At 48.2% G+C, this 16,431-nt stretch overlaps 1 protein-coding gene and 1 long non-coding RNA gene across 2 annotated transcripts; both read right to left on the bottom strand.

Annotated features, from left to right (window-relative positions):
- Positions 1-3,104: 3,104 nt before the first annotated feature.
- LOC136504543 (uncharacterized) lies at positions 3,105-7,468 on the bottom strand. Its single transcript, XR_010770908.1, has 4 exons — positions 7,373-7,468; positions 7,247-7,290; positions 6,533-6,642; positions 3,105-3,175 (listed from the first exon to the last, which is right to left on the bottom strand). It is a non-coding gene; the product is annotated as an uncharacterized lncRNA (long non-coding RNA).
- Positions 7,469-14,815: 7,347 nt separating this feature from the next.
- LOC136503548 (uncharacterized) lies at positions 14,816-15,175 on the bottom strand. The gene has a single exon (XM_066498589.1). The coding sequence runs from the start codon at positions 15,173-15,175 to the stop codon at positions 14,816-14,818; it is 360 nt and encodes a 119-aa protein (XP_066354686.1).
- Positions 15,176-16,431: the final 1,256 nt, after the last annotated feature.

Genomic DNA, 16,431 nt, shown 5'->3' with positions numbered 1-16,431 from the left:
GACTCACGAGAATCATTCTACGCATAGTGTCTCATATTACATCTCATAAGGGGTACATCATGGGGTACAACTTATGGAAGCCACTGACATGACTCATGACCACGTAGGGTCATCTACTCTAACTCGTACACCGCAGCTAGGATACGACTGTTCTCGATCTTGATCTCCTCGTTAGACTTGTGAAGTTAGGACACGTACTTCAAGGCCTCAGCGAGCTCCTCAGTAGGCTTGGCTCTAGGTAGGGTAGGGTAGGCATCTAGGTTGAGGCGAGTTGGGGCTAACTCAAACTCCTCTATCCTAGGCTTCGTCTTGCTGCGAATCTCCTTGGGTAGCTGATCCCACATACCCTTCATCTCCCTGAGGTGCTTCTTGTCAGACTTCTGCCAAGCCTACCAAGTCCTCTCACACTTGTCCTATAGGTACTCATTCTGCCTGAGTGCCTCAATCAGGTGGCCCTAGTTGCGAATGGCCTTCTTCCTGAACTCCTCTAGCTCCTAAGTCATGGTCTTGTTCTGAGATTGGATTTTCAGCATATCAATCCCCTTGGACCTCTCTCTGTCTCCTCTATGGTTGAACTTGGCCTTCTTGTCATCCAACTCTCTCTGCAACTCCAAGACCTTACTGTCGAGGTAGCAGTTCCTATTGCCTAGGTCGGCAGCTTTGTCCTGTAAATCGGTGACCTCGGCTCTGTGGACTTCTTCACGATGGTTGAGCTCGTCTTGTAGCTTGGCAACTGTCTCAAGTAGACTAGCTAGCTCCTATGCTCCCTGCAAGTCTCACTCCTGGTACTCCCATAGAAGGGCCTGGTCCTGACGTCTCCTCTGCTCAAGCTAGGTCACATACCTGTCCTGCTCTAGTAGGTGGATAGCCAAGACGCGAAGGCATCTGTCCTCCTCGGCAAAGATAACTCTGCTGGCTACGAAACTCTGCTCACTAGGGGTAAGGCTGAGGTCGAGGGCCTAGGGAAGTAGACAGAACTCTGTCATCTTTAGGTGCTCATAGTGGTCCCTCATTACTCTGCGAAGTGCCTTGTGTGAGACAGCTCGCAGTCCCTCCTCAACTGTGTCCTCTATAGTCAACTCGGTGAAAGCTAGGACAGAAGGTAAGGTAGTGCTAGCTGGGAACTCGACTAAGGTGGCAACCGGTCCTCTGATTCCTCCTTCCTGAGCTGACTTCCCGATGCAGATGACCTTGACAAGCTCATCAGGGACTCCTAACGTGACGAGAACTCGGCAGAAGGTCTGTGTAAAACCCCAAGCTCACATAGGTCGAAGGTAAGCTTAGCGTGGTCCAGAGGTAGCGGTCCTAGAGACGGCCATTCGACGTTCGTTGCCATCTGCATGTTTTAAGGAAATAGGCGTTAGCAGGTTAATAAATAGATAAGCCTTGTATAAAAGTAAATGCAGGGTCAGTATATAACCAAAAGAAGGGTTGTTCATGTCCTATTCTATCGTCCATTTCTGAGGGTTTTGTCCTAGGGTCAAGTATGGCTCTGATACCAACTGAAATGACCTGATTTCCACGAAGGGAAATCTATAGAGTTGAAGTGTATTATGACCATTGTAGATCATATTACCCAAATTCCAGTCGAATACCACATCCATACAATGGTAATATCAGAGTACATAAAGTGCGGAATTACATAAATTATTACATCGCTGCATCGGCGGAATCAAAAGTAGCATTCATCCAGAATAGCTTGGAGATAAGATCGCCAAAACTTGAGCGTAGGAACGAACCCCTCAACCGTCAAACTCCTCAGAGCTATACTCCTCAGCAGAACCTATGTGCCAAAGTTTATCAGTACAATTTATACTGGCCACTCCCACCCTATGAGCAATACTTTGTGGAAATTGGATGCAAGTTGGATATAATCAAAAGGAACCTATAAGGCTGAGGTTTCCTATGTATTAGCATATCAAGTATATAATAGTAGTTGGTCAAGTTTTTAACACCATTCTCACACACATTCCATCCCCTTTTTCTGTCTAGAGCCAGGTTTCGATCCTGGGATCGATATACCACCATCTCCATATCATCACCATACCACCACCATACCATCGCTCAGTCGACAGGCCAACTCCCTCTCGGCACTATCTCATGGCCTATAGCCCCTAGCTACGACCGACACTCTCTCATGGGGGAAGAAGAGAAGGACTCATCTCGCTAAGGAAAGGTCCATAGCCGACTAGTCGGCATATGTATTGATCGATCAACCATACACTCTGCAGAGGTTTTACATAACCACAAGATCTGCCTTCTTCGCTGATCGTCGTCAACTGTGCTAATTCTGGCCGCTTGCTAGCCTAGGATAATGCCACTCTACCATTCAGCCCTGGTATACCCCAAGTCTAGTCTGGGGTGGCTAAAACTATAAGTCATGAGCCGAGTCCACAAGGTCTCCATAAAGTCTTGGAAGGGTGTGGGGGAAATCCTCCACGCCCTGTACCTCCTTGCACTGTCCGCTATCAACCTAGCAGTAGTGGAAATATCCTACCAAGTAATCCGGCCGTCCCACACCATATAGGGTGAGTGGTACGTAAGGCTTCTCTGTGAATCTGAGTACTAGTAAGTCCTTAGAGATGACCAAGCCAGAATGTCTTCATCGGGGTTTTACCGTGCCACCATAGCACCTCCACCCCGGGCTCCTCCCATCATAGGTTCACACCTAGGGCCACCTCATATCACCATTTACCCACCATAGGTATCCATTCCAGGGGTGCCCAGGTAGCACCTCACGGCAAGACTTGCCCTAGGCTTGTCGTATACTCTAACTTGGTTGACACAACCCTTACCCTCCACACACCCAAGTCACACACGTAGGACTCTCCCCATAGTCCAGATAACTCCAGTTTCTACCACGCATCAATATGGTATATATATAAGCATAGTAGAAATAATAAGCAGTGAAATATAGCAGCAGGCGTGTGACTTAGCCTAACAGCAGGGTGAGTAGGGGTAAGGTTGCGTCAAGGTAAAGGCCATCAAGGAAGCATACTACCATGCAAGTCCTATCATAGTGTGATTATAACAATAAAGTAAAGCAATAGCAGCTCTATATTAGCCATGCGTAATAGGTGTTATGAGATTGGGTGGGATGTGGCACCTTCAGTGTAGTCGTCTCCGTACTTCTCATGGTACTCTCAGTCCTCGTCCGTCTAGTTCTCCTCCGAGTCTGCAAACGATCGCATTATAGTCATGTTAGCGACGTCTATAGAATAGCACAAAGAAGCAATGAAAATTCAAAGGAGCCAAATGCACACAAACATGGGTCCATTGCGTAGAGCTCGATTTTTAGATGAATTTTGGTCCTGGTTTCATATTTTTCTAAGTTCATATGAATTAGTTATGAATTTCTGAAGTTTAAATCACTTCTGAAAATGGGAAAAGGCTGAATTAATATCGTGCTGACATGTGTCACGCTCCTGTTGGTCCACGTGGCATGCTGGCATCAGCATGACATTAGCATGACATCATCGTCTCAGTTCTGGTACTAATAGGGGGGTCTTGCTGATGTCATCATGACATCAGCATGACATCATCTACGTCATCAGCTACTGATAGGTGGGACCAGGGGCTCTTGGGTCACTGACATGTGGGTCCGGTCAAAGTCAACATCAAGTCAACGAGTGAGTCAACGGTCAATGGATCACAGTCACTAACAGGTGGGGCCAGAGCTACTGACGTCAGCAGCTGACATTATCATGACGTCAGCATGATGTCATCTCGGCTGTTTCATCCTCTAACAAGTGGGTCCTGCATGGCGGTGTCACTAACATGTGGCCCCGGTCAACGATCAACGTTGACCGGTCAATGGTCAATATAGGTCGGGCCTCGACTAGGCTGGTTGGGCCTGGATTTGGGCCAGGCTTGGCCTGCCATGTGGCACGCGTTGGTGCGGCCACATCACGACCCTAGGCCTCTACTGGGCTCTGGTCCACCGATCCGATGCATGGTGGACTGCATGATGTTGGTTCATGGACCGCAGACATGGTCTACGTAGTCCAGGTCCACCGATCCTTCTCCACCATTTGGTTCACCAGGACCGAGTGCACGTGTACGTGAACCAGGCAGGGAGAATTCCCCATCGTCCCCGATGCTCCCACCGGTGGTGAGCTTACCGGTGAGCCTCTTGGGCAGTACTGGTGTGCGATTAAGGTAGGCAAAAGCATCGCCAAGCCTCGGCGAGTGCAGTGGTGGGGTCAAGGTGGCGGCTAGGGCTTCCTAGGGTTCCGACCATGGTGAACGGCGGCGTGGGTTCATCGGTGTGCATGGACAGGGCTGCAGTGGTAGCGAGAGCCCAGTTGGAGGAGCGTGTGAGCTCCACGGTGCTTCTATGGCCATGGTGGGTGTGTTGAAGGAGCTCCAGGTGCTCCCAGTGGCTCTGGCCATGGTGGTGGGGGCAAAGCGGAGGCGGTGGTGCTCCGACGAGGTGCAGTGCGGCAACGCAGGGCTCCGGTGGGCTTCTTCGTCGGCTAAGGTGAGCGTGGTGTGTCTCTCGTCATGGCGGAGCCAGTCGGGGTGTCAACGTTGCCTTTACCATGACATAGAAGACGCGCTGGTCTCACCATGGTTGTGCTCTTGCCCATGGTGAGCATGCCCGTGCATGTGCGCTCCTGCTCCGATGTACAACATCATGGCTAGGGTCCTCCTTTTGGCTGATGGCAGCGCGCATGGCGCATCCTAGGTCTCAGCAAGCGTGGCCATGGTGGTCTCCCTAGCTAACCAGTTGGGCTAGGCCGGAGCTCGAAGCTTCAGTAAGGTTTCGATCATGGCGGTGCACATTCCATTTGGCTAGGGAGGTGGTCTCAGCAAGATGGCTCACCGCGGGGAGCTCAAAGGCAATGGTGGTGGTGCGGTGGCGACGGTGTAGTAGAGCCGAGCCAGGACAGAGGTACTCGCCGTCTTTCGCACTGGCGGCTCCTCCCTTCTTGCTCCAGTAGCGGTGTCCTTCTCCGCGCCTCTCCTTCTCCTCTCGTCCCTTGGCTTAGTGTGTTGGTACGAACCGCACGGCGACGGCGAGGTGTAGTTAGGTGCTAGGGTTTTAGGCTCCTCCTTTTATAGGCGAAGCTCCAGGCTTCTCCAATGGCGGTTGATTAGGCGGCGGTGATGCGCGATGCGCATCAGACGGCTCATGGGCACGGGGCAGTTGTCGTGGGGTCATGTGAGCGCTACGCCAAGGGGACAAGGTCATGCTCTTTGCGTGACCCCGGGCCCATGCCTGCTGCTCCGGTCGGTTCTCGGTCGAGGGAGAGGTCAGCATGGGGAGGAAGAAGACCCTGTTGCTGTGTGACTGACGACGAGGGCCCACCCGTCAGTTTGTCCTAGAGTGGGGAAGGCTACAGCTGCTGCGCTGTGCTGCTGGGCCGCGGTGTTGGGCCGGCCCGCTCTGGCTGGCGCGCGGGGGAGTGAGAGGGAGGGGCCCTCGGCTAGGCTGGGCAGGCCGTTTGGGCCGAAATGGCCTTTGCCATTTTCTGGTATTTCTTGAAGGCTTTTCTATTTTCTGTTTTCAGCAATTAGTTACTAAGTCAAGGTTTAATCAAAGTGTCTTAGGTTTTATTAGCTTGATGGTGGTTTACAAGGGTCATACATGGTGGTTTTTACCTTTCCCATATATTAGGGATATTATTGACTATTTTTGTTATACAAAAATAGTTGTGGTTTTTATTAAGGCATTTTTTTCAAAATCTGGATATTGATTTAATTCAAGGAATTTAACAATTGTTATGAGGGTTTATTTACTCATCACATAAATCAATAAAATCCAAATCACATATTGAATTAAGATGCATGCAAGATTCTATTTCATGGGTGTTTCAAATACACATGTGACAATGCATCATGCTCTGCTTATGATATAACCTAATTGGGTTGCACCTAATGCAAAACTAGGGTTTGGGTTCCACACATGTCACTTAATAATACATAGGTTTTTAAACAAAAATTTTTCAGTTGGAATTTTTGGTGTGTGGATTTTTGGGTTGTTACAGGTTCACTATGAAGTCTTTCAAAAGTTCGTCTAACAAGTTAGGGCCGCTAGGATTCCTCGGCAAGCAGATGTAGGAACCCCCTTTCGAATGGCACAATTTCATCATGGCTATACTCATAAGAACAGAGGTTGTCCTATACCCATCGTGGCAAGCCCCTTTTGCCCCTTTGGGTAACCTCTAACAAGCTAGAAAAGGTATTCATACTTGACTAAAGTCAGAGCCATGTAGCACTCGTGGTTGTATTGTATGTTCGGATGATCACTTACAGATAAGTTCTTAAGAAGAGGAATCTAGAGCACCCCCTTATTCATTGTTGCTAAAAAGCATCTTTTAATGTTTATTGCATATACTATTAGTCAAGTTACAAGATCATGGTCTATGTTTAAGCGCTAGCATCGTACTACCCAATGCACAAACCCAAGGTGTCAACGTATAAGTTCAAGTGCTAGGAAATCCTTATAGGAAACAAGGTAGACACATGCAGTATGAATTTAATGATTAAAAGTGAGTAGGTGTCAAGGATGATCCCATCCTATACTTGCCTTACTCAGCAAACTCCTGCTAGTCCTGTTGGTCGTCAAACTACTGGTCTTGCTCACCGATATACTGCTCACCGTCTATACTCAATCATCAAATATCAACACACAAACATCTGGAGTAGTCATGCATAACAAACAAGAGCAATAATTAGAACAGTACACCAACAGTGGAAAAAACAAGTTGAAAATTTTATAAAATCATTCTACACGTCGCTACGAACACACAACGCGAAAATCACCAAAATCGGATTTAAAATGGAGAAGGTATGTGGCCTGATCATTTCACTGAAATTTAGCTTATGCTAATTTGTTGTGAGAGGAAAATACTATTGGTTCGCTGAAAAGTACCGCTGAAGTAGTGCTGAGCCAAGAACTAGATGGTAGAACCGTAAATAACGTGAACTATTAACGAATTAAAATAAATAGAAAATCGGGTTTTGACTCTGGTGAGGACTGCGGATAGAATTATGAATAAACCGAGGGCCTCCTTAGCAAAATGAGCAACAAAGAGGTATCTTTTGATCTGAGCCATTGATCTTGCGATGGACAGCTGGAATTAGATGGGAGAGAGGGGTGGCCGGCTAGAACAGCAACTCTGGCGCGGTGGAGGCAATTGCCGGCGGCGAGAGCTCACCGGTGTTCATCGATACGGCGATTCTAAGCGTTATAGACCAAAACGAAGGTACCGGGAGAGAGAGAGGACGTTCGTGAGCTCACCTGACGTAGACGATGAACGGCTTGACGGGGCGGACAACAAGTTTCTGCAATCGACGGCGACGATTAGCGAGCAGCCGTGAACAAGAAATAGAGAGGCGGAGAGTTAGGCGTTTTCGCTAATCCAACACGAAGCTCGGAAGACTGCTCGGCGCGACGGTGAAGCGACAAAACGAGAAACGAGCTCGGCGGCGGATTTGGGTTGCGGCGGCGCTAGCTCGAAACAGAGGCTGCGGCTCGCTAGGGTTCGAAAAAAGGAGGCGGCACACTTGGAGATCCCTTTTATAGGGTTGAAACGTAGGGCACACGCCGAATCGGGGAAAGATTCAGGCTCAGTGATGGAAAATTTCATCGGACAGAGTCCGGTTCGACCATGGCTTGGCGAAGGAGAAGGCACTATGGAGTGGGGCCCCTCCGTCAGCAGAACAGAGGGAGTGCGGGCGCCCCTGCACTGCTGGCTGCTGGGTCGGCGAGATGAAAAGCAGAGCGGGTTGGCGGTGCACACTGGGCCGCGGCGTGCTGGAGAAAGGAGGAGGCCAGCAGGCCGAAATGAACAGAGAGGGAGGGAGAGAAGCTTTTCCTTTTCTTTTCTGAAAACTGAATTTTCCAAATTCCTTTTAAAACAGTTTTGAACTCAGTTTGAATTTGACTCAAAAATCAGACAGTACAGAAATAAATATGTAGCAGCATGTATGAATCAACATATTCCTAACCTTATGATGAAATTTAGCAAAAATTATTATTCTCTATGTTTGAATGCACACAATTGCATTAAAAAATCAATTTAAGCTATTTCAAAAGAATGCAAACTTCAGGGTGTCACATGGAGTTTGCAATTGATTTTTAAAAAGAGATTTCAAACCTAACATCGATTTAAGCGTATTTCAAAAATACTTTTATATACTAATATATGTGGCATGAATGTTATAAACTGCGTATACTACTTTTGACATGTTTTCTCTAATTTATAAAATATATTTTCCTCCTCTAATAATTTCAGGACTTAGACTTAATTAATTCTATAATTTTAATTTGTTATAAAACTTAGATTAGAGTGTTAAAAACAAACATGGTTTTACAGCACTTATAAGATCCAAACAATTCTGTTTTCCAACTAGACAATGCCATATTCTTTTCCTTGCAATGAACTCAAAACACTTCTCGAATAAATATAAATATAAAAAATAAAAAAACTCACATAGCCTTAGCAAAGGCTGACCTGATGACCTCGGCTGTTGCCCCACAAAATCTAACTCATCATTCATTCGACTAAACTAAAAACCCCAACCATGGAACCACTATTTCACACATCAGTGACAACGAACCCTTAGAGATAGAGATGGTGGTGGCCAAGAAGTTGCTTCGTAGTAGGTGCTTTAGCTCATCCTCCCGTGCTTGGTTGAGTGAGGGTGGTTGCATTTCTTGATGGACTACTACCGACTAAGCAAAATTTAAGCTGGATTACACGGCATGCGAGGTGGGGTTGCTCAGGTATAAACCATTACATTTGTTTTTTGCGTTGTTTTTATAATTAAATATTTTTCTCTCAGGCACGCAGGAGAGCTTCGCATTATTATATATTAATAAGGAATGAAAAGAAGAAAGAAACCCCAAACACAACATGCACTCACACCTTCATTTCTAGGAAAAAACTAAATCTAGCTAGGCTTCTCAAATTATTATCCGGCTGCAGCCACAAGTAAAGTGTCATGTCATCTATTGGTTCTTCGACCGAACAAAGAGATAAGATCGAGAAGAAGAGAATGAGAATAGAGAAGTGAATGAGTTGCCAAAGATACCCCAACCTTGTCCTATAGGGAAGGAAGGATGTGCATGTTTTATTTATTCCCTCGAGGTTTATAATTACAAACGAGCCCTTATAATTCACAAACAGACCCATATACCTAATAATTGGGTCATTTTATATACAAAGAGGTGGGTCCTTATCGCATGGCACCCCCAACCTCATTGATAGCGTACTCCACAGAGTTTAAGGAGCAAAAGTGACCCTTGTGATAGGAGCCAGTGTAGTGAACCTTACTTGTCGTACCTGTGGGACCCTTTTAGTGCATTTAGATAGCTTAATTTTATTAAATACTACTATGATAACATTGTAATACATGGATTATGGATTTCTAGATAGTGACCATGAGGTGGCTTGTGGTTCCTTTTTTGCTTATTAGTCTGAATAACCTTATCCCATGTGCTATCTCTTTCAACCTTTGTCATTTCCTATTGCATTGACAACAAGAAGGTCAAATTCTGTGAAGCTTAGCCTATTGCTTGCCTCTTTAGAGCATCTCTAATAGTTCCAAACAATGGGTAAATAAATGAGTTTTCCAAATCGCTAAAAAGTAGAGAGCATATTTGTTAGCTTTCTTCGAGCCATTTCCAATATCTCACTCCTAAAAGGTAAATACAATTTTATATCAGCAATCCTAGACTATTTCCATATCACGCCAACCACTTTTATACTTTATTTCTCTTTTCTACATTTGCCTTGTGAACCATGTTCTTTCTCGTTATTCTTTCTCATGTCCCTCCACCTTCGGATTGGCCTATTGGATATGCATGTGCATTTATTTCCGCGTGGTTGGGCCAATTTCCGCATGTGTTTATATAGAGGAGCAGTGACATCCAAAATAAATTCTCTAAAAATGCATTTATAGACGTGGCTCTATTTTCGGCCTCTAGAAATCAATTTTTAGAGACGGCTCTATTTCTAGCCGCCTCAACAAATAGTCCTATTTTTAAAGACCGCTCTATTTTCGGCCACCTTTAGAAATCAATTTCTAGAGCTGGCTAGAAATAGAGATGCCTCTAAAAATAGAGTTGCATAATAAAATTTAAAATTTTCAAACGATCTTGAATGGACAACCAAAGTGTCTTGTGCATGGAGTGGTTAGGGGAGGAACGCGCAAGGCCTGAGGTCGCGAGCTCGAGCCCCTGCGGCCGCGAAGCACGCATTTTTTCGCGAAAAAATCGCGTGACTTGTACTTGGATCCGAGATGAGTGGAAGCTCTAATCATATTCCTAATCCCTAATCGTATCCCTAGTCCATGACTTTGATACCATGTTACTGACCTTAGGGATATGAGACGATGAGATCTCCCGTAGTTGAGAGACGACTACATGTATAGAACCATATGGCCTATAGTATAGTAATGGACCTTCGTACACTTAACAAATTCTAGTGACATAGCTTAGTTGCTTTAGGGCCTATTTGGATTCATTAGGAGAGTCGCTAACTATTAGTTTTATTAGTAGGTTTGGAGTTGCTAATATGGGCTAATAGTTCATATGCATGTTCAACTCATTATCCAAACACCTATTAGCAAGTTGATCCAAGTAGCCCCTACTAAAAATTAGCTATCTAAAAATTAGCAGCTATTAGCTATTAGGTAGCTAATTGTTAGTGCTAATAGACCCAAACAGGCCCTTACTCAATACTAGAATTGTGTAGGTGTTGATCGCACTAGGATTGCAAGACACTACCTACATGTAGCTTTATTAGGGCCTCATTCGTTTCTAACCACATGTCTAGTGGTGTGCCTTGCCAAAAAAAAGTCTATTCAATCCCCCTAACCGTACAAAGATCCTTTCACTTTCCTCCAGAAATAAGCTTCTCCCTAGAGATAGACTAACGAGTCAGAGAGTATTAGGGATTGGATAATGCTCGATTAACATTGATTAGTGACAACCATTGAGTACATATAGGCACGATAGGGAGCCAGGATCGGCAGGCCCAAGGCCCATGGGCTTACACTCTAACACGCCCCGCAGTCGAAGCTGAGAGCACAATGAACATTAAGACTTGACCTAAACTCTGTAAAAACAGACGTCGATATCCCTTTAGTGAAGATATCGGCATACTGGGACGACGTAGGAACTTGCAAGACACGAACTTCACCAAGGGCAACACGTTCACGAACGAAGTGTAGGTCAATCTCCACAGGCTTAGTGCGCTGGTGCTGAACAGGGTTGGTGGAGAGGTAGATTACACTGATGTTGTCACAATAAACAATGGTGGCACGGCGAAGAGGACAGTGGAGTTCACCTAGAAGCTGGCGTAGCCAACAGGCTTCAGCGACGCCATTGGCCATGGCGTGATACTCGGCCTCAGCACTCAAACAGGACACTATCAGCTGGCGCTTGGAAGACCAGGAGATGAAATTGTCCCCAAGGAAGACAGCATAATCGGAGGTAGACTTCCGAGTATCAGGGCATCCGGCCCAATCAGCATCGGAGTAAACTATAAGATCAATCGGCGTAGTCCTATAGAGGTGAAGGCCGAGATCCTGACTGCCCTGTAAGTACCGCAGAATCCGCTTCACAACAGCAAGATGAGGGTCTCTAGGTTCATGCATATGCAAGCATACTTGCTGAACAGCATAGGCGATATCCAGACGAGTGAAAGTAAGATACGTACAGCAAGGCACCAACGATGCTGTGGTAGTGAGTAGGATCAGACACCGACGTACCATCAGCAGCAGACAACTTGGAGTGAGTGTCCATGGGAGTGCTGCTGGGCTTGCAGTCACGCATGCCAGCGCGGTCTAGGATATCCAGCAGATATTATCGCTGGGAAAGAAACATGCCATCATCATGACACTCAACAGTAATGCCCAGAAAATGGTGAAGGGGACCCATGTCTGCCATAGAGAATTCCTGGCGAAGAGCTAAAATAATATGCTGAAGGAAACTCTGTGACGAAGCCATGAGCACAATGTCATCAACATAGAGGAGTAAGAAGGCCATCTCAGCACCACGGCAGTAAATGAACAAGAACGTGTCAGACTTGGGCTCAACAAATCCAAGAGAAGTAATGTGAGAGGCAAAGCGACTGTGCCAAGCGTGAGGAGCCTGCTTCAATCCATAGAGCAAACAGTTCAGATGATATACATAATTCGGCCTCGAAGTGTCAACAAAACCAGACGGCTGAGTACAATACACTATCTCTGTCAGAGTGTCATGCAGGAAAGCATTCTTGACATCAAGCTGATGGATTGGCCATGTCCTGGAGAGAGACAAACTGAGGACCACATGGATGGTAGTAGGCTTCACAACCGGACTAAAAGTCTCATCGTAGTCAATTCCAGGACGTTGAGTAAAACCGCGCAAGACCTAGCGAGCTTTGTAGCGGTCAAGAGTGCCATCTGATAGGAACTTGTGACGATAAACCCATTTGCCTATGACAACATTAACTCCAGGAGGCCAAGGGACTAGGGTCCAGGTATCATTGGCCTAAAGAGCGTCAAACTCGGACGACATGGCGGCATGCTAGTTTGGGTCAACTAGAGCCGATTGGAACGATGTTGGGAGCGGAGAGAGGACCGCCACACTGAGGTTGAGGCAATCCACTGGCTAACTGAAGCTGGATTTTCCACGGGTGCGCATGCCATGCACGTTGGTGATTGGCGCGATGGCTTGTAGAGCGGTGGAGGTGGTGCGCCGGGCACCGTTGGCAGCAACCTATGGGGCAGGAGCAGCGGTGCATGACAAACCGGCGGAGGGGCCAGGGGCGCTGCTGGCAGCGACCTAGGATGAGATGTCCATAGGGGCAGCAGCACTCGACCGGCCAGCAGGGGGCGGCGGGGATGCCCCACTAGTAGGGGGCGGTAGGGACGCCCCACCAGTAGGGGGCATCGTCGTTGGGGCGTTAGGCGGCGGAACCATGGCTCCGAGAGGGGGAGTACCTACATGCACAGCACTAGGCCCAATCGGCAAAGTGGAACAATCATCATCGTTCAAAAAATCCAAGGTGGTGGGATCCAAGGGAGTGGTGGACATGTCGGAGAACGGAAAAGATGACTCATCAAACACAACATGTCGAGAGACAATGATCCTATTGGAGTGAAGATCAAGACGCCGATGCCCTTTGTGATCCACAGAATATCCAAGGAAGACACACAAGGACGATCGAGGAGAAAGTTTATGTGGAGTTGTGGATGATAGGTTGGGATAGCAGGCACAACCAAACATGCGAAGGTGAGCGTAGGAGGGGTGCGTGCCATAGAGAGCGAAGAAAGGAGTGTGGCCATCCAATGTCTTAGTGGGATGATGATTAAGGAGATACATGGCAATGTGTAAGGTGTTAGCCTAGTAGGCGGGAGGTAGACTAGCCTAAAAAGGAGGGAGTGCATGATATTATTAATGGTGCGAAGGATGCGCTCAACGCGACCATTTTGTTGGGAGGTGTATGGGCACAACATGCGGAGGATGGCGCCATGAGTGAGGAGGAACGTGCAGGCCGAGGAGTGATCAAACTCATGGCTGTTGTCGCAATGGACGGCCTTGATGGAGGCGCCAAACTGCGTGTGCGCATAGGCAAAAAAATTGGACAGAATATCGAATGTCTCGGATTTGAGGCGAAGAGAAAAGGTCCAAGCGTAATGGGTGCAGTCATCAAGAATAACAAGATAGTATTTGTAACCTGATGCGCTGACAACAACAGGGGAAGTCCAAAGATCACAATGTATTAAATCAAAAGGTTTTGTCGCACGACTGTTGGACACGCTAAAAGGAAGGCGTACATGACGGCCTAACTGACAGGCATGATAGATATGATCTGAGGTGCGTTTATTACAAGTAATAGCTTTGGAGCTGACTAGCTTGGACAAGGCGTCATGACCGAGATGACCGAGACGGCAGTGCCAAAGAGTGATGGAGGACACGGTGGCGGTGAGGGTGGTAGTGCTGGCTGCAGGTGGAAAGAACGGGTAGAGGTTGCCCGTACTATTGCACCTAGCGATCACGCTTCGAGTTTGAAAGAACAAGTGATCGACGTGGCATGAAAAAGGAGGAAGACCCAACGGAAGTAACAGAAAGTACGGCCCCGTTACTGACAACAATAGATGAAGGACTAGAGGAAGGAGGAGGATGGGATGAAGTGAGTATACCAGCACTGTTGGCCATATGTGAACCAGCCCCCGAGTAGATGTACCACTCGGCAGAAGATGGCGGTGGCGTCAAGGACATGGTACTGAAGTTGTTGATCAAGGGCCCCTGTTCCTAGGAGTCGCCCGCCATCGGTGTCAATGAGGGTAGGAACTGCTGCTGGGATAGTGTAGCAGCGTAGGCAGGGGCCGGTGAGGGCACGCCCCTATAGACGAAGCCCGGGGGAGCGCCGTAGTGTCCCTGCTGCCCCTGCTACTGGGGCAGCGCGGTGAGCGCCGTAGTCGGCTCGAACAGCAAGAGCTGCGGAGGGCGCGGCGTCGGGGCCAATCCAGACAGAGCGTCGGGGCCATAAGGATGCGGCCACAGCTGTAGAGTGCCCGCCCATGGGTTGGGGATTAGGGCGAGCGGAGGAGTGGGACCAGGATGAGGGCCGCTGGAGCCGCCGGCGCTGCCGGTACCGGGGGCAGCGGTTTTTTCGCCACGCCCTCGGCGACGGTTGTTGGAGCGCTGGCCGCGACTGGGTGCGCCACTAGGGGCAGTGCCAGAGCCACCCCCAGCGTGTCCACCTAGTGGACGTTGGGGAGCAGGAGGCGGCGCGGCAATGAGGGTGGGTGGAGGGTCATCCTTAGTGACGTCGTTGATGTCAATCTCTTCGAGGAGGAGCAGGGTGCGAGCCTAATCGAACGTCGGGAAGGGACGCTGCATTTTCAGGTTAGAGACCATGTGATGAAACTTCCCGTTCAGCCCGTGGAGCAGCATCAGCACAAGGGTTCGATCGCCGACGGGATCGCCGAACTCGGGGAGGGCGCTCGCCATCGTCTCCAAGCGCCGGCAGAAGTCGGTGATGGACAGGGCCCCCTGCTTGAACGTGTGGAACTCAGCAGAGAGGAGCAGGGCACGCGATTCCCGCTGGCCGATGAACTCGTTGTCGAGCACCGACCTGGCAACGCGGGCGTTGGGTTCGCGAAGCATGACCTGTTGCTGAAGATTGGCGGCGATGGTGCCGTAGATCCAGGTGAGGATGGTGCAGTCCATCTGCACCCATGCCGAGCGATCGGGGTAGCCACGTTGGAGAGGACGTGATCCGTGAGGGCGTATTTGCCGAGGATGACGAGGAAGAGGTTGCGCCACCGGTTGTAGTTGATGGCGGCGCGATCCAACGTGATGGAGATGAGCACCTTGATGTTGACGACAGCAAGGGCTTGGGCGTGCACGGCGGCGTGCTTAGCCTCATAGGCGTCGAGCGCAACGATGCGATCAGCCTCAGCCTTGGCGGCGGCCTCGCGCTGTAAGCGCTCCTGCTCGGTCGCGTCGTCATCGGTAGGCGCCATGAGAGGCGGCTAGGGTTTGCGACGTGGGCTGCGAGCACGGAGGAGGAAGGAGAGGCCAGCGAGAGAGGATCTCGGCGACAGCGGCTTTAGGATTTGCGGAAGCGGAGAGGTCGCAGAAGCGAACCGTCTCTTGATACCATGAGAGAGTATTAGGGTTTGGATAATGCTCGATTAACATTGATTAGTGACAACCATTGAGTACATATAGGAATGATGGGAAGCCGGGATCGGCAGGCCCAAGGCCCATGGGCTTACACTCTAACAACGAGGAAGGTAGAGGATAACTCTGGCTTGTTTGCTGTGAGAATTTTGAATGTGTTGTAGCAAAATAACTTTGCAAATCCTTTTCACACTTTTTAATAGAACCTGTGGTGCTGATTTTACCTCGGTTAGCTTGTGGCTAAGTGAGAAGAAGTTTATAGTGATTAACATGTTTTCTACAGCTGCCCTATGGGTGCTATGGAAGCTAAGGAATATATAGTTTATGTTTTGAAGAAACTTTTTGGAAAAGTATGATCGTTCTGTTATTGAAGATCTCGGTGATGGTGCTAGGAGGTGCTCTGCTCACCATAGCATCAACAGGAGTTCAACTCCAAGCTTGCCGAGCTGAAAATTAGCAATAAAACCGCTGAGGCGGAGCTGATGATTCCAGGAAACAAGGGAGAAAGATTCTTATACCTGAATGCTTCTAACTGGATGAACAGCTACCTGCCTGCTGAGTCCTCCTTTGGTTGGGTTTCCTAACCTACTTTTGCTTCTCAAAAAGCCAAAATCCAACCAATGGTAACCTATAGCTGCTTTAGGCCAAAAGCTACTTTTACTCTAGTATAAATCCTAGAGCACCTGCAGTTGTCTCCAGGAATGGCTAGACTTAACCAAACTAGGTCTATCTTGTGGAATGTAATTGTAGATGGTTCAGTTCTGTGGAGTGGTGATTCTAAACTTTGGCAAAACTGGGAT

Source organism: Miscanthus floridulus, chromosome 14 (genome assembly GCF_019320115.1).
Source record: "Miscanthus floridulus cultivar M001 chromosome 14, ASM1932011v1, whole genome shotgun sequence".
In the NCBI taxonomy this organism is placed as follows: domain Eukaryota; kingdom Viridiplantae; phylum Streptophyta; class Magnoliopsida; order Poales; family Poaceae; genus Miscanthus; species Miscanthus floridulus.
The sequence above is the reverse complement of the archived record's forward strand: the minus strand, read 5'-3'. Positions and strand labels throughout refer to the sequence as shown.